At 27.2% G+C, this 22,411-nt stretch overlaps 2 protein-coding genes across 3 annotated transcripts in view; one reads left to right on the top strand and one right to left on the bottom strand.

Annotated features, from left to right (window-relative positions):
• The first annotated feature begins 1,485 nt into the window (after positions 1 to 1,485).
• Positions 1,486 to 22,084, top strand: LOC111032622 (WD repeat-containing protein 60-like). The gene is given in 16 exon segments (XM_022313020.1): positions 1,486 to 1,533; positions 1,608 to 1,755; positions 6,067 to 6,308; positions 6,365 to 6,616; positions 6,674 to 6,814; positions 7,006 to 7,140; positions 9,870 to 10,166; positions 10,694 to 10,848; positions 12,100 to 12,194; positions 12,265 to 12,356; positions 12,604 to 12,767; positions 12,857 to 13,002; positions 13,353 to 13,411; positions 18,979 to 19,148; positions 19,250 to 19,370; positions 21,633 to 22,084. Coding segments are annotated over 16 exon segments (2,376 nt in total). The 3' UTR covers positions 21,744 to 22,084.
• Positions 22,060 to 22,411, bottom strand: part of LOC111032620 (dual 3',5'-cyclic-AMP and -GMP phosphodiesterase 11A-like) — a 90,981-nt gene continuing 90,629 nt past the window's right edge. Inside the window, exon 16 of one of the 2 annotated variants that reach the window (XM_022313019.1) lies at positions 22,060 to 22,378. In XM_022313019.1, the coding sequence (XP_022168711.1) occupies positions 22,259 to 22,378 (120 nt within the window). In that variant the 3' untranslated portion in view covers positions 22,060 to 22,258. The remainder of the gene's footprint in view (positions 22,379 to 22,411) is intronic. The other variant, XM_022313018.1, reaches the window with a different exon arrangement.

The raw sequence follows: 22,411 nt of genomic DNA, 5'->3' as shown, positions 1-22,411 counted from the left end.
ATTTAATATACAAAAGTTAAAATTTAAAAATACTGTAGTTGGGTATTATTTGTAAAAATATTAAAATTTAAGTTTTAAATTCACAATATTTTATTTAGAATACTTTTTAAAAAAAAGTTGTTGAGTAACTATTTGAGTTTTAAAATTCTGAGCAAAATGTGGAAAGTAATTAGAATTTATAAAGCAATACTTTTTCTACCTACATAATTTAACGTTATAAAATAAAAATTCTTTCATTGATTTTGATATTTATTTTTAGTCTGTACAAGACTTTAATAAATAATTTATAAGAAATGCTAGTAAATTAATTGAATTATAACAAAACTACACAACTAAAATGTTGTAAATAGTAAATGTGATAATTTTTTTGGCAATTTTTCATTCATTTTTTCTTACGCTTATAGTTATGTAATGGAATTATAAAAAATAACTTCTGATACAAACTAGAAAAAAACATATTTTATATTTGAAAATATAATATTTAATAAATAATATAATATTTCGACTGATATAATACTATTTATTTACTGATTTATACTTAAAATATTTGCAACAACCATTGTCCTGGAAAAAAAAAACAACAGACAAGAAAAAAACACATTATTTTAACACAGTGATATATTAACAAAAAATTACAATCACAATAATGTATATAAAATATGTCAATTAATGAAACTTTGTGCAGAGTAAAACATTTCCGATCATTCATTCGTTCATATACTCTTCTTTTTGTATAGGTACTATTAACATAACTGAATGTATTTTTAATAGTATATAATTGACAAAGTAAATTCTGGATGAATAGTAATGTTATGTTTATGGTGTTTTATGTTTTCATTTTAAAGGAAAAAAATGTCAGCTCTTGTAATTTACAGTTGTTATTGTTATGACTTTATGAGAGTGCCCGTCAACATATTTTCTAGTATGTAATGTTCTCACAGTATCTATTTTACTCGTTTTCTTTAATTATTCTGGAATCCAATTTCCAATATGATTCAATTTTCAATCAAATTTTTTTGAATCAAGTGATGATTCTTTTTTTTTTTAATAATATAATATAATAATTTTAAAAAATCTATGTTACTTGTAAATATCATAAATATCATTTTTTTTTTTTACCATACGATTGAATACTACTGAAATGAACACAATCGACTTCCAAAACCACATTATAAAAATATATCATTGATATTGATGAATGTGTCCCATATTTTACCAACCTACCTACCCACCTACATATACCTACCAATAAAGCATATTATTATAACCTCTTGACGCCGCCGCTGCTAGGCATCGCCATCACCACGGCCATCGGTCGCACAACAAACGGTTGCCATGTACACATACCACGGTATAATATTATATTAGTGGGATTGCGGGCACCCGAGGACAGCTGGTCTAGGTTAAACACAACGTATTTTTTCCACCCTGTCGCAATATTGTTGTAAAATCGTTATTCTACTGAGCTGGTCAATTTTGTCCAAAATGGCCCGGAGAACCGTCGAAAATTTTAACGGATTCGTGGCGACGACGGTGAGATTTGGATATTTTGCCGTTGTTTTTATAATTGTAATTACGTTTAATACAAACGACATTTCTGTTTTCAGGTTCGTCCTCCGGCGAAGAAGTCGACCGCACAACCAGCAGCGCCAAGCCGAGCCAGGCCCGGGGTGACGGCGACCGGCAAAAAGAACGTACCGGTGCCGGCGGTAAAGACTACCGGCGCGGCGCCGACTGCGCCACCGATCAAAAACAGTCAGTATTACCAAGGAGACGGATGGTATCGCCTTTTAGTCCAAATTCGATAATGTCGTATACAATGTATTATTAATATATTAAATAATGATCATACGGCCGTTGTCGACATTATTATTATTATTATTTTCTAACGCCTGGTGGCTATTGGGGGAGGAGGGGTGGCTAGAGACAATAAGTTATTACTTCCTAGTGGCTTGCACCATCACCAAAATCATTTTCACGAACATTCAATTGATACGTCAATGAACAAACTATATGAGTGATTGGCTCATTCGTTGGAGGTCACAATATTTGTATTATTTATTTCCAAAAAAAAAATATATCGTTCTTCTCCCGTAGTGTTGAAAAAATTTTAAGTACTCAAGTGTGTTTATATATTTCCTCGAATATATATATATATATGCTTTTCAATTGACGATGCTTTAGTTTGTATCATATCATACAATGCAATGCATAAATAAAAGGAAAGGAGAAAAAACACTTGAAATAAAAACTATATTTAGATCCGAAATATTTTTGAAGAGTCTTGTAAATCATAATTAATAATGTACCTACAATTGTACCCATTAATGAATCATAAAAAATAAAAATAAATAGTTCTAACATCAAATTATATTTAATAATTCCAGTTAGTGTTTATGCTCTATTTGTTAATAAAACGCGTGATACAAAATTATGACTTTTAGAAAGTATAAATGAAAATTTAAATAAATAAAGAAAGGTTGGTAAATACAGGATTGAAAAGAATAACCAAGAAAAATTACGGTAACGTAAAAAACGTTAACAAACAAAAATTGTTTTAAGCTTTGGACAAAGAATATATTCAAACTTGTCGAATTAATAATTCTGGTTACCAATCCATTTAAGTATAATTTATATTATAAATAATTAAAAACAAGCTACTTGTAATATCTACACCTTGTTTTATTTGATTATTAAATTATATTATAATCATGTTTTTTAAATTAAAAATATTAAAATTAAGTAATACTATATGATTTTTTTTATTGCTGACTGTAATTTTTACACTGCTACAATTAAATAAGAATTACAAATAAAATGATCAGTTAGGTACTTGTGCACTTAAAATAAATATTATAAAATATTATAGGTACTATATTCCTATAAATTAAGTTCGATATCAATAAAATACGTACACTAGACTAGCAGTATAGCCAGACTTCGGCCGGAAAAAAATGAACAATAAATTACTGGCACGGAATATATCGGTGAATCTCGTTTTTAGTGTATATGAGTTCAAATATTATGGCTCTTGGTATATTTCTGAACGGTTCGAACTACTCTCTAAACTTTCTGATATATCTAAGAATAATTTCTGAAATTTTGTCAAAACATATCAAGTAGTTTTTGAGCCTTAGGTTAAGTAAGGTGTATAGTTGTATAGATAATGTTAAAAGTGTTAAAAACACCTTAAAAATGTAACACTTGTAACAGTGAAAATTAACAGAAATTTACGATTTTTAAATGTAGTAAAATAATATATTAATCGTATTTACCATTTAGTATATTGTACTATTTAATTACCGAAATTGCAATAAGATTACCATATCTTAGTAACTTACAACGATAACAGTGAAAAGTCTAAATTTGAAATGTTGAAACTGAAAGCTGAACGTTCGAACAATAACTAACGTAATTCAATTATTAAATGCATATTATTTCCTAAAATTGAGGGTAGGTATATAATATTTGCTAACATATTAATTGTACGTAATACATGGTATAATTGGTATAAATAATTAGAATATCGCTTATTTATTTTCTCGAATCAGAATTTATTAATATTTCAATTATTAATGTTACCTGCTCGTTTAATTTTGTTTCTACAATTAATACAAAGGAATCTGTATGCAAAGAGCGTTAACTTGTCCTATTACATATCATAAAATAGGTGCGTAACGTCGTTCTCTTAAACAGTTTTAGTTTTAGGTACGCAAACTTCCGAATACCTAATACAGAGGGTTTTTTCAAACATAAGTATATACAATGTATACATAAATTATACATAGGTACATTCATAAATTTCCTTGAGATACAAACTATTAGTAAAAAAAAAAAAGGCCACGGAGGATGCATCTCCCATATCCTCCCCCTTGTAAATACCCCACAGTCTGCCTGAGTAACTAATGGCGACCATTTTTATACAAAAAAATATACTAACTTCTACTAGTTTTTCTACTACTACTATTATTATAATCAGTAACCGATAGCAACCATTTAAAAAAAAAAAAAATACTGATATTTACTAGTTTTTCTAATTTTCTAATAATAATCTATAACCAATGGCAACCATATATAATCATTAACATTGTTTTTGATTTCCATGTCAATCCAAAAATCCTTGGAAAATCTTTGTTAGAGCACCCCTGCATGATGATACGAAGTCATTACAAGAATTTCAAGTCTTTAGCAATAATATTTTAGGCTCTATCTGCATCAGTCAGTCAGTCACTATAGGTTTGATTATCTTATATAGTTACATGTAAATTCCATAATATATTTTATAAATTTCAGCAATTAGATGATAGTAATATTTTCTAGTACTTGACAATAATATTTGCCGTTGGGTATAAATTTACGTTTTATATTTTTTTGTTATGGTCGTATAATATTTTAATATTTAAACCTACATCCATCCTACTTTTTGTAGTTCCAATTATTTCCATGTTCTCATTGCATTTTTTTTTTTTATTCTTTGATATTTTAATATATATAACGATCTTTCGTTTGAAAGACATACTTCATACTAAAGTCAAAAATCCAAAATATTTTGTGATCAGCATATTTTATATTTTATTACAAACTATATAATTTATCTTGATACTGTTACCAAACTTCTTATTTATTTCAGTAGATAATTCTATAGTAGGGCTATGATTATTATTTGTATTTTTGTACAAGATGGAGCGCATTGTAAATTTGTTGTACCCCTAACCCAAGTTATAGACAAACATTTTTGATGTTGTAAATAATGGAGAATTCTAACATAGAATATCGATTTCCAATAAATTGGTTACTTTACAAAATGTGAATTGCTTCGCGAATTGAGTTTGACATGCTTCATAATTGTGTGCAAATCTGTGCCAAAACGTAAAACAATACATACATTAATGGCTTTTAAAATTATTAATATCTGAATAATAGGCTATCAAACGTTTATATTGATAATTGAGTGGATCGTTTTTGTTTAACAAGGTTTATTGTTACTAAGTATAATACACAAATGTATATTTTTATGCACGGAACATGAAATGTTGTGTTATTCAAATCTGTCTTAAATACATTCGTTATAACTTATAATATTACCGGGTTATAATATTTCAAAGACACGGACGCTGATATTCACATCATTAAATGGATAAAATATAATTGTTGATAGCAGGTAAAACGTTGTAAACAGTACAAGTAGGTAATCTGAACTAGATCTTTTGCAAGTCTTTTGATCAGTACAACTCGATTGTTTTCTGAACCAAGATTAGTTTTCGAATGTTTTAGCGGTCTGTTCTCTCCCCAACTACGATTACTTTTATCTCTTTATATTTAATAAACACAATTTAATATTGCTTTCTAGGACATTGGTTCAAGTTTTTATTTGACCTTATCGCAGTTGTTTTTATTTTTGCTTAATAATTGTAAACAATGTAAACAGAACCATAATTCTTGTAGTAGATTTTCCGAACAAACAAGAAACCCCTTTTTATTGGCATTTGTCGTTGCTGGACGATCATTTTCACAATTGTTAACTGATTAAACATATGTAACTGGAATAATATACTTTCCATATTATTATTCTAAGTACCTAGATGGCAAACGGTAAACCATACCATGAAAGTTGCTCTAAAGCAATATAATTGACATTTATTGTTATTAAATATGAGATTTTTTTATTTGAATATTGTTTGATTTACCTAATATATTTATAGTTTGTATATTATGTATGTTCTTTTGGAATAATTCATACTTACTATATAATTATATTCTGTTAATGATTTGAAATTATATTGACCCATTCGAAAATTATTATTTTTATTAAAACGATTATAATAATATATAGCATGTAAAATTCACCTCGTTTTATAATCTGACTAGCTTAAAATACTGATTTGACGTAAATGTTGAGATTCAAAATAAAAATGTAGGAATTATAATAATATATAGATTATCATTTATTCATATTATTATTATGGTATACGAAAATTCTAGGGTTATATTATAATGTTTAAAATATTCAAAAATGTCACAAGAAGAATATATTATTATAATGTAAATTTTATTTGAAATATTTAGAAGATCAACGTAACACCCACCCATTTGCGAAAGTGGAAAACCCGCAACGAAATGTTACTACAAAAAAACTCCCGGTCGATGTTAAAAATAAACAAGTAAAAGTTAGTATCAAACAAAACGAAAATAAAGTCTTATACAAAGAAAACAAAGAAAAACCAATCGACAAAGTTGATAATAGTACTGCGGCTCACAGCAATTCATCAGACGTATCAGATAACCAAGAATATGAAGATGACTTTGAAGTAAAATAATAAAATGTACAAAATATATTTTTCTTACTATATTATCATATTTTAAGGATTATGAATCTGACTTTGAATCTGATACTTCGGTTGATTCGTTAACACTTGAATCGCCGTTGAAACCAACCATGGTAAGCCAGAAAATTTCAAATGACACTGGAAGTGTGAAATTTGCGCTTCCCGTGTGTGTGGAAGAAAAATTAGAACCATTCTTGGATGAGAAGTTTGAAATAAACTCGTTAGAACGGACTATTGAGATGGGCCTAAACAACTTTAAAACTGCCGGGAAGAGGAAGCGAGAACAAGAAGTATGACTAATCTATACATTATGATCAAAATTACTTTAAGGTTAAATTTAAATGTAGGTAAAGGACAAAATCCAAACTAGGGGAATTGTTTTGATGGAGATGATTAAGCTAGACACTGTTAGCTTTTCGCTGTTAGATTTACCAGCAATACCTTATGAACAATATATAAAAATGTATGGACGTTCAAACATGACGCAGGTAAAATTACAATTTTAAGTACAAATCATAATGTATTTTTACTGTACCAATGTACAGTGTATTTTATCCTTATTCCTCAAAATTAGATAAATATAGTAATGAGACATATTTTAAAAACAAACAATTGCAATGAAAATAACATAAATATACGATTTTAAAGGTTTATCATTAAAATAGTTGAATACTTTCAGATTCAAACACAAACTCATGACGAAAACGCGGAGAAGGAAGTACAAACTGATGAATGTGATTTGGCCGAAAAATGGACTCAACATCCCATAGTCTTGACAAATGATATGGCCTGTTCATCAATTGAATATTTGAGAGTAAATAAAATAAAAACTCGATAATACGCATAACATATTATAAACAAGTAAAATCCATTTATAGTTTACTGAATTTTTAGGAAGTCACCACTACCATAACGTATAATACTGTACAATTTATATAATTATACCATAGCTGAAATTCTTAGCTTTACTCATGTTGGATCTTATTTCAGATTCTAAGCAGAGCAACGAATGTATTGATTTCACAATGTTGTGTAGTTTTATTTTATTTTTGTGTCTGTTATCACATTTTGGGGCAGTAAATATACTACTATATATAATACTACTATGATTTTCTGTTTAGAATCTTTTCTGTTAGTTACGTGAATATAGTTGGTATTTTAAGGGGCCAACTACAAAACAATTATCGTAAGAAAAAAACAAAACAAAAAATAAGAAAACTCGTTAATCTGTATGCAAGGCCAGAGTTTGACAAAATGCATTTTTTTTTTTTTTTTGGTGTAGTTACCAAAAACAAATAACCGTAGATTCTTTACAATTTCACCTAATGTTTATGTTTGGCCATATTATTCCATATAATATGCTGAAAAGTTTTAAAATATTTTGTTTTTTCTTGAGCTATTTAAACATTTTTTTTTCAATTTTTTCAATTTTTTTTTTTTTTGTAAATATCAATAAAACATTTTCATTGGGTCTAACAGCTTGAAAATGTAATACAAGGCATTTTATAAATTGTTATAATAGCTGTTTACAAATGTTAAACATACAAAGACTTGATTTTATAAGCATTTAAAGTTACAATTTTGATAAGATTCGTTAAAATCGACAATATTTTTAAACTATGTAGTGGTTGAAATGTATACAATTTTTAATTAGTATAGTTAAAGATTGTAATGTTAAAAAAAGATATGAAACTAATAAATCTAAAAAATTAAAAAAATTAGAGAAATATTAGACATTTAAACGAAAAATAACAATTATAGGTATTTAAAAATAATATTCGTGGGCAGGTACTACTACTTGAAACTTTCGATGTACATTATTACTTTTATAAAATAGACACACAATGTCATTTTAAAATGCTATTTTAGATGAAAAAATTAATTTAATCTACTGTATTGCTAGTAGTAAAACAAATTAGCTATAATATCTTCACTCAGAATAATTTTTCGTATACCTACAATGGTTTTATATAATTCAACTCAAATTTAAAACACCCATTTAGTAATCGACGCAACACCTAATGTACAGAAATGTGGTGCCTATTTGCTCATCTTCTGTTTTTGTTTATTTTAGTCATAAAAAATTTAAAATATCATGTTTCTAAATAAATAAATTATAATATATAAGTATGAACGAAAAATCAGAACAGAAAAATGTCAAAATAAACTATTTATTCTAGTTATAAAAAAACACAATATAAATTAATAGAATTGTGTTTCTCATAATTTGTAATCTTAGTGTTGAGTCTCTTCAGAAGGCAGCAAAATAGTTGTTTTGTACCCGTATTTGTGTGGTCTTATAATATAGTATTTTTACATAAACGAAATTGCAACTCCTATATGATCCAAAATTTGGTCGCTTCATTATTTAATATTAAGCGCATAATGGTGTTTTATATTAAAATTTGTAATTAAAAGAAACTAATTATATAAAAAAAAAAATAATTTGTAGAAAAATTCCATTGATAAAAGACGTATCAGTTTTTCCAAAATATTTCCAATTTTTCTTTCGGTAAAAACCTTATTCAGAATAATACTACCATTTCAAAAATAAAAATGAGCCACATGGGTCCAGTATAAGTTAGTGATTCGGTTATTAACGGACAGCTTTTCATTTTTATTTTATAGATAATGTAGTAATATATAAAAAAATCAGGCAGATAGTGTATTACTATTTCATTGGTCAATTTTTCCGGGACAGGATTCATTAAATTGAAACCTGCTCTGTCATGTATTCTAAAGATTAAGAAAAACCGCTGGATAATTGGATATAAGGTTACAGAATCAATTCCCGTGTTAAAAAATCTTAAACACATATATTTTATATTGATTCACTACATCTGATCAGTATCGTCTCTTGTATGACAGAAATTTACAGAATTACGTAAGACAAAACTATCGTATATGATAACATATCAATATACTTTTATATTCCAAATTTAGTATACTATAATAATATGTACATGTGCATTCAAATAATTATGCAATATGTATGTATTATTTTATGGGCTTTTCATTACTGCGGTTATAGATTTTATTTTTGTGGGAAGACGTCCGTGAAAAATTGAAATACGTTTGTTTCATGACTATGGTACATTTATCAAAAATATTTTGAAATGCATTATAATACTAAGTAATGCGTAGGACTATTAAGTTTCTGCATCGTTTATAGTTTATCGTATATTATTGCAATTTGATTGAATGGCCGACTTCAAAGTTGAAATAAAACCACATTTATTCATAACGCAAGGTTCACAAATTTATACAATATTTTAATCCAACCATTTTTTATATATTTAACTGAATTTATTTAAAAATAATTTAACTGTCATAGTCATCAATTTTTTAAATTTAATATCACTGGAACACTATTGTGTCCTTACATTTTTTTGATAGGCACTTATTTGTTCGCACTTGTTAGGCATGATAATTATTTAGAATATGTATATCATGAGCTGTAGATGCTAGATAGATAGTATACAAATGTTTGTCTCATAGTATAGGATTGTGAAGCTTTTATAAACTCGATTACTTTTGTTACAGGCGAAACAGGGAGTCGGTGGTACTGAACCACATGATAATCATCGTCGAACTCACATAACCCTGGTAGATCCTGACAGGGTGATCGAGGTCGCCCGAATGATGCTTTCGATGTTGGAACAGCAGTCAATGGATCGAGCTGAACATAGGCTAGTTGCTAATGACTTTGACTTAGACTTCAGCAATGGCTACCTAAGACCGGCCGTCTCCTCCTTGAAATTTCTCACAAAACGTACAGTCACATCCATAGAATTCACGAAGGTCATGTCAAATGTCGAGTCACTTGTTACGATGCATGAAGTATATACTATATAATATTATATATTACATTTTAGTTAAATAACTCATAATTAAAATCTTTAAGCTGGTATTTAATTTTCTTAAATAGATTTCCTATTCAGTAATTTTATTTGTATTTAAATAAAATATCAAATAAATAAAAAATCAAGTCTATCAAAAAAACTAAAATAATGAAAAATCTAATTGGCAAAAATCAAAAGTATTTAAATACCAGTTAACTGAATGATACCGGTATTTATTTGGTTAGTAAAATATTATGATAATTATTGAGTTCATTGTGTCATAAAGATACTATATCAGCTATGATTTAAAATAATGTCTCAGACAATTTAAAACCAAACCTAACATGCCATCTATTGTTGACATACATGATACATAAATCTTTGTGGAAAATTGATTTCTGAATATTTAAATTATTGTGATTAAATATTGTTTTGAACCTAATTGCTATAAAATGTATAATTTTAATTAAAATAATCAAGTTGAAGAGAATACTTGATAGATGTACAATGTATTTTTCTTTTCAGGTAATGGATTCAATGTATCAATATATTATATGTATCTGGAGTGTATCAACTACAGAATATCCTGAGTATGTTCTGAAATGTCCTAACCAAGTTACATCATTTTGCACCAGCTTTAAGTCGACCACAGGATTTGTTACAGCTGCACATGTAGATGGGTAAAATACAAATTATAAATTAATTAAGTAGGTACTACCTGATATGGTTGTTTATCTACATTTTGGTACATTTGTATTTTAAATCAATTAATAATTGTTAAACTAATAATTAAATGACACCCTAAAATACTACTTTAAGTTAAAGTAATTTTATAAAGATGTTTTTTAAAAAAAATGCATTATTTGGAATGTAAAATGAAACTATGATAGTATTATGTAATAGGTAGCGATGAATAGTCATACTTTACATTGATAACTTAATAATATATTCAATTAAAAATTTTGTTTAAATTGAAATGTAAATAATAAGTATCTTTTGTCAAGAATAATATCAATTTAATAATAATATCAATAATATTAATATCAAGAGCAAGTAAATGTACTAAGAACTATATGTGGCGCAATCTAGGTTTTAACAGACAAAACTGAAAACATTCAAAATACATTCAATGATTTTTTAAATAAATTATATAATATCGATTAGTTAAGATGTACTTACATCTGTTTTATATCATAAATTATTTTAATTATAATGTCAACAAAAAATTTTAATGAAACAAATGTAAAACTCTAAACCTTAGATGTTAATCACATTATTATTTACTTGGTAACCACTCAAAACTTAATCTTAATAAAAAAACTACTAATCTATAAGCAACATCACATGCCCATATTACTTACGGCATCCAGGTATGAAGTGTGGCTAATTTGTCAAACTTAAACAGAATACAAAAATTACAATCGATCACATTGCGCATGATAACAAAGGTTACGTATCCAACCATTCCAACCGCACACTTCATTCAAATCTGCACATCCAAAAAAAATTAAAATTAAAATAAATAATTGTAAGATACTTATTGAAAAATTAACAATGAATTGGTAGTTTCTGCAAGGAGAGGATTTATAAATTATTGATTTGTGTAAATAAAATCTAGAAATAAATAAATAAAAAATAATTAGAATTTAATATTGGTAGTCATTATAATATATTAATCATAATAATACCATTTTAAAACTTAGTATGACCAAGTTACTTGACCTTTTATTCTGAATCCTTTAACCTTTTAAAACTATAATTATTGTTATTCTTGTTCTTTTAAAGACAACATTTATGACTAAATCGCTTAAGATTCATTCCTACTTATTATAGTAACTACAATAAAACATTTAATTCAGTTGTATCAAAAAAAAAAAAAAAAAATGATACCGTACAATATACATTAAAAAAACTGTTTTGGGTATTTGCAGTAGTATATGCGTCTGGGATTTAAGAGAATCCAAACTGCATCACCAGCAAGTTAACGATCTCCCTTGTCCACTACGTTCGCCGTCTTACAATACAGGTATAACGAACGTTAGAAAATCTTAAAAATGATCACTTCGTATAAATTAACGCTGTTTGAATTTGTTTAGCATTATCAGTCGACCAAGGTCACAGGTCAAAAATTGTTGGCTTAAGCACGGTAATATACAACAATATCACTAACGAAGAATTACCAGACGAGGTAAGTGTTTTTAAAGCAGAATATTTTAATATTTTCGTTAAATGCACAACTTTCATAATGTATTATTTTAACTTTGTCTGAGTATTTCTTAATTTATCTTTATCACTATCTGTCCGCCATTATATTAAACACAAAACAGACCAGTGCATTTTTATGGTTTACATTATAACGGTCAAATATTATAATTTTCTCATCGGTACATGGACTTATTTACTAAACAGATACAGTTAACGAATCGATTTTACAGCTTTGTAGCTTAGACGAAGATTTTGTGTTGGCCGTATGGACGGTCGTGAATAGTTGGGAAGACGCTTCCTAAATTTCAGAAAACAAAAGTTCCGGCACTGCACCATGGAGTTCCGTGAGACTGGTTAAAATGCAAACTATCAACGCCAGTAAAAATGTTCCTAGGTATGAAAAAACTGTGTTTTAAACTTAATATCATCAAACCGTTTTACAACAATAAATAATTTATTGTTTAAACTCATTATTGATTTCAGATATTTGTCGAATGGTGTCACGGCCACATGCTTGCGCTTAAATAACAATCAAGACGCTTTTATTGGCACTAATTGTGGACTGATTTTTCGGTGCAATTTGGGGGGACACAAAGTATGGCCATCGTACTTCACCTACGAGAATACAGGTAACTAAAATAGCTTAAAAATACAACGATCTTGAAATGGTTACTGTTATAATGTTATTATAAAATACATCAGCCACATAACTTAAAATACATATAGTTATTTTCTTTTAAATCAGATTCAATTCAGATTTCAACTGATTCTCTAAGTATCCTTATAATCTAAATTAAAACGTTAACATCAATTTTTGTTGTCATCATATATTTGGATTTTTATCAGCAAAAAAATGTATGACTTTAAATAAACATCTGTTTTTATACACCACTACCACTTCCTTGTATTCATAGTACAAATAGTAAACGAATAATACACCTCCATGTACGAATAAAGTAAAAAAGTATACATGTTATAGGTGAACATTTTTCCGTGAGCTCGTTGGACATCTGCCCATTTGACTTGAATTTTTTTTTGGTAAGTATTTTTATTTCCCTTATTTATTTTACTATGTATTGAATTGTTAATATTTACATATCCATTTAAAAATATTGAAAAAAACTTTCATTGGATCAAAAACAGGTGCTTCACTTCCGTATTAAAATACTAATATAACTGGAAAGCTGGTTAATATTTAATCAAACACGTTGCCATGCAGGCTTAAATATTTAAATTATATAATTATTTATTTAATTAATGATTTAAAATAATACTATACAACAATAAAAACATATCAACTAATTGTGTTTCATGCAGGTTATATTTAACAAAGTGTATTAAAAATTACTCGTCTGCTAGATTTCATAAAAACAAACTACAATAAAACATAAAGTGATAGAATAAAAAGCAATAGTTAGTCAAATTGTTGTATTATGTATCATAGACATTTTTCAGTGTGAAAATCAGTTGGACAGTAAAATGGTTAATGATTTATGAGTATTAATAATAAGAGTAAATTCAATACGAACAACATAAAATAGAAAATATTATTATTTGTAAATACATCATTCACATTAACATAATATTATCCTAAGTTGAACCATCTATTTGAGAAACGACGTAAGTCACAAAATATCACAAATTGAGGTATGAGTGTAATGTGTTATCAGATGATAAAGGGTTCATGCATAAACATTTGCAAAAAAAAAAAATTATTTTACCAATGTAAATAATCAGTATGAAAGAGGAATAACCATGTATCACTGGTAGCGTAAAAACAGTTTTTCTTTTTTCTCAGAATTATATTTTACGATCTTACGTCGTACCTCAAATAGTCACTTCAGTAAGTTTGTATGTTTTATATCAACTTGTATGATATTGTTCCCTTTGTTATAAATATTAGCCTTATGAAGATATATCATTTGAGAGTGCACATCTTATTTTAAATAAGATATTTTTTAAAAACCTATTAATTTACCTAACCAGTAAATTTCTAATTGGTAAATTTACCTGATTTATATCTCTAAGTAACACTCGATTCAGTAACAAAAATAAATAATTGATTATTTTTCAATTTCCATCTATACATATTGAAGTACCTATATTGCCTATACTTCGCGCCGTGTAACACTGAACGTTTAGACAAAAATTATGAAAAGAGACTGTACAGTCTACGTATAGTGGCGGCTGGCTTAAACTGTTATATTATTATAATATTATATTAGAAATGACGAATTCGAAAGACGTACCTGTTTTAATATTTCTAGTTCCTCATAATTGACTGTTTTTTTTTTTTTTTGATAATAAATATACAATCTGTACACTAAGAATATGAGATATGCTATTTTGTACATAAAAACGTGAGGGAAGAAGCCATCCAGTGGAAGCACTATATTTTTTTTTTAAGTTGCATTTATTTATTTAGTAAATCTCGACACCTACTTCTTTTCAGTCGTCATGAGAGATTGCCTGGATGGTGCTAGAAGCTAAATTGGATATTAGAGGATTAGATTGATATGGAAGTCTTTTATGGAATCTTTTGTAAAATGTTACTGCTTCGACTGGAACTGTAATATTTAAATATGTGTGCAGAGTGCAGTTGGAGACATATGGTGGGTCGTTAGTTATTAATCTTACAGATTTTATTTTAAGCAGTTTGGATTTTATTTACATTGGTTTTTTTGCATTTCTCCATAACTGTAAGCCATGAGTCCACATGGGCTTGATTAATGATTTGCAAATGAGAAGTTTGGTATTTAGTTTGGTGTATTTGTTAGATATTAGTATTATTAATAACTTTCTGTTAAATATTTTTTTTAATGTTTTTTTTTTTCATATTTTCATATTATACGGATACACGGAAAAGAAGTGAAAGTTGGAGACTTAAATAAAATATGTTATCACTAAACCATGCGGCATGCTAGAATACATTTCCAATTTCCATCATGAATCTCTAAATCTGTGTTTGTGCACTATTTAAAATCAACATTTTTAATATTCTTTCTTATTGCACATATTATTATAGATCATAAGAGGTATATCTAATTTCAAGTTCGTACATTTTGTAGTTTATGGGATATAGCGACGAGTGAGTGAGTGGCATTTGGCTTGAATATATATATATATAAATAGAGATAATTTTAATTTATACCAACGATTGTTTCGTGTGTAAAAATATAAAATAATAATATTTAATTTTTAATCCAGATTTTGTGTCACATTTTTTTGGCTGCTATGGTAACGTAATTATATTATTCATTGGCTGCTAAGTGCAATCTAGATACTAGGTACCTATAAAGCTAAATTATATTGTTAAAACATTAACTGTATTTTTTCTTTGTTATTGTTTAGTTGCTATGGTAGCTGTAATGGTCAGAAAAAAATGTCATATTCTACCCAAAAACTTGTACATTTCATTGTTAAAAAGTAAAATGTACAAACGAATTCTTAAATTGATGACTGACATAACAATACTGAGCTCTTTTTAAGTCCTAGTGCTACAAAATTTTTAAGCTCTCGTCAGTTGTAGTTAAATTCATATAACATATTATGGGGGCATACGCGGTCCGAGCAAGGTAATCGAATACACTAGCACGTCTATTTAAAGTGTATTTATCATGCACACTCACAGGCGTTCAACTGAGTCCCCTATTAATAATTCACTAGAATGCCGACCCGAATATAAATTCCCATTCGATAAAGGTTAAAACTGTAGCAAGGAACATTTTGTACTTCTCTACGACTACGTTAACAGTAATTATAATATAATTCACATTCATTATATTACACATAATATAATGATGTATATCGTATATGTATATGGTATCTACCATTATTTTGAGTTTACTTTATGACGTATAGTAATACTACCTAGACACAAGTACGCACTTAAATAATTTATGCATTTTAACATTACAATTCCAACAAATGGTCTGTATTTTTATATAGGTACTTAATAATGTATATTTATTATGTTTGAACAAAAATATTATAGTTTACATAAGTAATGTTTACGTTTTGAGAATACCTCGTAGAATTACAAAGACTTGAACAATTTTAATCAGAGATTTTCTTTTCATATTCTAGGTACTCAAAATGTCAATATTTTGTACATATGAAATAAAAATTATGTTTATCCATTTAACAAACAAAAGTAATTTCAACTTGTCATGAAAAAATGTTTATTCGAACACGATAAAACTGAAAGTAGCTGCACATTTTATATAATATAATTCCTGCACCAAAACATGGTTTGGCAGCTAACATGTAAGAGGGTAATAAATTATAATTATTATGTTTCCGTAAAGATCACGAAAACAGCTGTATATAATAATTTTAGTTTGTTAAAGTTTAGAGTAATTAAAAAATATTATACTTACGACCACATGCAGACATTTTATTTAAAAAGGTATACAAATATTACAACATGGTTCGTTGGTTAATATTATATATTATAAAATTGTGTGCATTTTCGTCGGTTATAACGCTATAATTAGATCTCACATCATTTATATTTGTTTTTATTTCATTGTTCGAAAGTTTTTTCGTTTGTTCTTAAGTCTTAACACAAACCTCACCTGACGATACCCACTTCAGTCTGAGTAGCTTATCCAAAACGATGTTTTAATCTACTTGTGTAGCAAATATTAATAATATTTCCCCCGTGCACAGTACGGCGAGTTGACCATGTTTGTGTTTAATTAACTAATGGTGTATCGTAACCAGAACGGACAACAAATATATACTCTCTTTGCTTGCCCAGAATTAATAAAAATAACATTAAAATACTCGTATATTATACTTGCTGCCGCATTCTGACCTAATTATAGGTAGGTAAGTAATAGTACCTACCGCAAACAACGTGAGAGTAGATTGCACATTTAAAGACAATTTGTAAACAAGAGACAATGTCACTATTTTTTAATTATTTCTTTTCTGTGTAATGCATACGTATATATTATTATTATCTAAGTTATATTACCACTTTAATTCTGTTTAACTACTAAAAACGTGTTCTACAGCTAAATTATGTAAATTTGATTTATTTTAATCAAAAATAAAGAAAGCTAATACATAAAGAATTAATGTCCTAACGTCTGAGACAATTATATATATATTATGGTAGGTATATATTTTTTTTATAATATTTTAATTATAATGAGTCAATTAAGGAAAAATGAAATGATTTTTCATTACCTATATAAATATAAATGGAGTTGCATATAATTAAACAGGAAATATGATAAATCGCTTTTAACGAAATAAAGCGATAACGGGTGTGATACTGATTCTGTTGCGTTTTTTTAGTGTGTCGAACGACCTGTACATTTTATAAATGATAATGCTTAAATATTCAAGTTATTCAATAATATTAAATTGTTATATATAATTTTTTTAATGGATAGTTGATAAATATTAAACACAAATGAAATAAAATAAAATATAAATAATTACTTTAAAAAAAAAATATATTTTCTGTTACGCTGTGTCTAACATTTAAGCAATAATTGTGTGATGTTATAAAAAAGAATAAATCATCGGATCAAAAACAAAATAGTATTATATAATTTGGATTTAAACGAAAGAATTAATATTATCCAGTTAATCAAGTTAAACTAAGCAAACATGAAAGAACATTAAATTTTATAATATTTTTTACGTCTGTATGGTATATTGTTACTTTGTTTTACTTAGTATTGTGTGTGATATTTTTGGTTCAATTTATACTTGAATAATATGATAATTTTAGAACTTATTCCATAGGCCTTTTTAAATATCATACATTCATACATTTATAATATTTATAATAATAATAAAAAAATAATTTTGTAGAAGACGAATCATACTGTTCAACTTACAAACTATTGAAAATATATAATTTTGTAATATGGGTACATTCTAAAAATAATAATCATATTTTAAAATATTCAAAACAAATTTTACACTAATAATATTCAGTATAAAAAAAGCAATAAACGTAAAATAAATAGGTAACATTACATGAGAGTACTACATTTTTGTGCCATATATTTATGAGCAGATTGTAAAATTAAAATATTTTAATTTAAGAAAAGAAAATGCCCACCTAACAAATATACATTTTTAAATGTTTTATTTAATTATTTTAATATTTTAAGGTTAATTGAATAAATAAATATATAAAATATTATTCTATTCCAGCAAATATCACAATAATATGTGTTTATTATGTTTTATTCTGTCAAAATATACGTATTTTATCTCTAATGAAAATAATTGTTAAATTATTAATTGTTATTACTGGTTTGTTTTGAAAAATAGTCATCATAAAAGTACAACTATGATCGTACAGCTTGAACGATATTAAGTAAATCACTATTGATTAAAATATTTGTTCGCCCTTCAGTTACAGACTTGTGTACTGTTTAAATATTATCATTAGAATCATGTTTACGTTTTTCTGATATCTTAATCAGATTGACTGCTCCGTTTGTATATTAAGTTATCATCTATATCAAATGGTCTTACAATTTGTTCACTAAGTGATATAAGCGTAATGTCTTGTACATAAAAATACTAGACTCTTTTCTATGAACCGATAAAAATAGAGGATACATATTTTGCAGGCAGCTTGTTCGAGCAATGAAGTTATGCTGTACCGTGTTAGTCGTCCAGAAGCGCTGAAACGGTTGTTTGCATCGCCAAAGGACGGACTGACTGCCCATTCGCGTATCATGGAGGCTCGATGGTGCACCGGATATCCCGGCATCGTGTTCGGGTTGGATTCATTATCCAGGTGATCTATCATAGACCCGTTCAGTTATATTTATATAAATATGTTTCGCTTATATTATTTTTGCTTGTGTAATATACCAACTATGAAATTGTCGTTTTCAGGGTACATCTGTGGGACGTTTGCAACGAAACCTCTACACCCATAATGTCCGTACCATTTCGAGGAAAGTCTATTACGGCCATGTCTTTGACGTCATCGCCAAAAAACCGAAACAGCTACTTGGTCAGTGTTCTATTTAATCACTCTTTATGGTTTAACACAATATAATGAAATAGTTGTTATACTATTATTGTATTATAACGCAATATTTTTATATTTAAAAAAAAAATGTTTCTTCCAATTCTGAGGGTTAAGTTTTGATAAAAAAAAATATATATAATGATATTATACTACCGTTAAACAATAGTTATACAATTAAAATATTTATCGCATTGAAGGCCAAGGCGAGATACTTCAGTACACCATTTTTTCAAATAGCTTTGAAACATTTTATCATTTGACGGTAAGGTTAATTTTTCTTCTTGATCCACATAATGAACTCAACATTTGAATGTATAATTTGGAGGGTCAGAATATGCTAATTGTCTCCTAGGGCAGGTGATGGACGTTATAAATTTGCTACCTATTCGAATAACATTAACGCAAGATTGACGTCACAGTTCCGTAATTTCGTTACCCTTTTTTAGATTCTGAGCAGAGCAATGAACGCATTAATTGTGAGTACTACGATGTATGTGTTTTTTTTCAGTGAATGTCACCAACTTTTAGATCTTGGATTTGCTTCAATTTTAAATTCAAGAGTGGTTTCTGCTAGCAAATTGGATGTAATTGGTACTTTAAGGTCCATAAGTAAAAAATGTATGGTAAAAAAGAAATGTTTACCCAAAACCAGGTTTTGACCAAATCAATTTTGTTTTTTTTATTTTAATTGAAATATTAATATCCATCAATTTCAAGTCAAATGTATAAATTTGCCTTTTCATGAAATTATGATTTTCAAAATATGTTGGAGCTTTTTTTTTTATTCATGAACATTTGAAATTTTTAACTTTTGTATTATATTTTTTTCTGATTTACGTATGATAAACATATTTGTAAATAAAAAAGTGCAAAAATATGATAGATAAAATGATTTTCATATGTTGGTCATTCAAAATTCTAAAAACATCAATTGGTAAAATTGTCGTTTACATATATTAATAGGCATTTGATGTTCTAAGGTTGACAAAATTGGATGCACACACATAAAAAAAGATCTTATGTTGTAATTTATTTAAGTATTTATAACATATAAATTGTATTCATATTTTCCAAATATTTAATATTTAGAGTAATTTAAAAATATCTAATCAAACCGCGATCTTAGAAATCCTTCAATAACATCGTTCTATAATGTTTGAAAAAAATATGTTGAATATACGCGGATTATATACATCGCACAGTAACACACCATAGCTGCAAATAATCCTTTTTCATTTATCATTGAATTAAAATATTTCATATCCACTAAAGTGACGAGATAAACTAAAAAAAACTAAACAGAAACTATACAGAAAAGCTAATTTCCCGGTTATTTACATTTTTATTTTGTATATTTCATTTTCAAACGCAATGATAAACCAATTATCAATAGATAATACGCAAGGATGAGTAATTTAAAATGTAATTTGTTTTTAAATATTATCATATAAAACGAATATACATGAAAATGTACAAACACAGAATGTTCAACCATGTTTATGTTATTAACTTTTTGTGTTTTTACTCATACAGTTTATGGTACCTAAAGGCTACTACTTGTAACTCCTCATATACATTTATTGTCTGTCGAGAAAGTCACACCAACTTTTAAATTGTTAAAGTTTATTAATTAATAATTTTGTTCAGAAGTATCTCATTTAAGAAAAAATATATTAGTTATCATATTTTGTAAGAACTCTGTACCTGTGGACATTTGAATAATTATTTAAATTGTCGTTCTTTGATAATAAATTAACACAATTTATTCAGATTAGACTGAGTCGTTGTGAATATTGTAAATACTAAAATGACTGCTCTAATCTATTGAATTATTTTCTAATTATATACGCATCTCAAGTCAATAAATAGTTACGACATTCAATTCTGTTAAAAATGGGATGTTTGATGCTACATTTGCATACTATATATTTTACTGATTTAACTCAAATTCGTAGGTTCATGTTTCAAATACCAGATACTTTAGTTACAATATTCTATAAAAACTATTAAGTTATATATAAATTATAATTTTTTTTAAGATTTTTTTTTTTAATATCGAGATGTAACTATAATTTGAACAAATTGTGAATATTTTTTAAATATTTTGTTGTCATTTATTTTCGGGCAAACAGAATACCAAACAGTGTAATATTTAAATCATAATCATCTCAAAACTATCGAATTTACGATAGTTAGTATCACTGAAATTTTAATATTGAAGTGTTGATTGGTTTCGGTTGACAGGGATTGGCGTTCGCTGACGGTGCAGTAGAATTGCATCTGTTGAAGTTGGAACAGAGGAACGAGACAACCGATCGTAGCGACCAGCTCACTATATTTCTGGCCGGTCTATAGAAGTCAACTGTTGCAAGCTACTAACATAATATAGAAATAATGTGCCAACAACAGTGATTTTAATTTTATAATATATAATATATTTTTCTAGCTTTGATAACGTGTAATATAATAAAAAATAATATCGATTACTCGTGCGGTACACAGTACTCTACGGAACAAAAATACCGTCTTACATACATGTATGTACAACTACGTAATATTATTTTTATTTTTATTTGCCATGTGCATAACTATAAACTTTTATAACTGTATATACTATTGGTGTGTAAAAGGTAAAAAAAAATATATAATAATATAGTATTATAATAACAAATAATAAATCAAACATAATATTATAATATGTCATTACTCATTTATCATAGAAATTCCCATACATTCTTATTAGCTTCATAGCAATATAATTTAATACGATTCTAGTTGTCGATCAGTCTACTTAAAGATTTTTGAGGAAAAAAATACTGAATTTCATTCCCTGTTTTTTTTTTCTGCCATATCTTTCACAGTCCATTCAGTTATTTTTGCTCCCCGTTCGCGTTCTTGTAGTTTTCGTCAATCAATTTGCTCCATTGTTGCATATTATTCATCGCCCCTTCCTTCATAACGTTTAATTTTGGATTCATTTGACCCAATGCCTGTAAAAAAAAAAAAATGAATTCATAAAACAT

The sequence above is a fragment of the Myzus persicae genome, unplaced genomic scaffold (assembly GCF_001856785.1).
Source record: "Myzus persicae strain clone G006 unplaced genomic scaffold, MPER_G0061.0, whole genome shotgun sequence".
NCBI lineage: Eukaryota > Metazoa > Arthropoda > Insecta > Hemiptera > Aphididae > Myzus > Myzus persicae.
The sequence above is the reverse complement of the archived record's forward strand: the minus strand, read 5'-3'. Positions and strand labels throughout refer to the sequence as shown.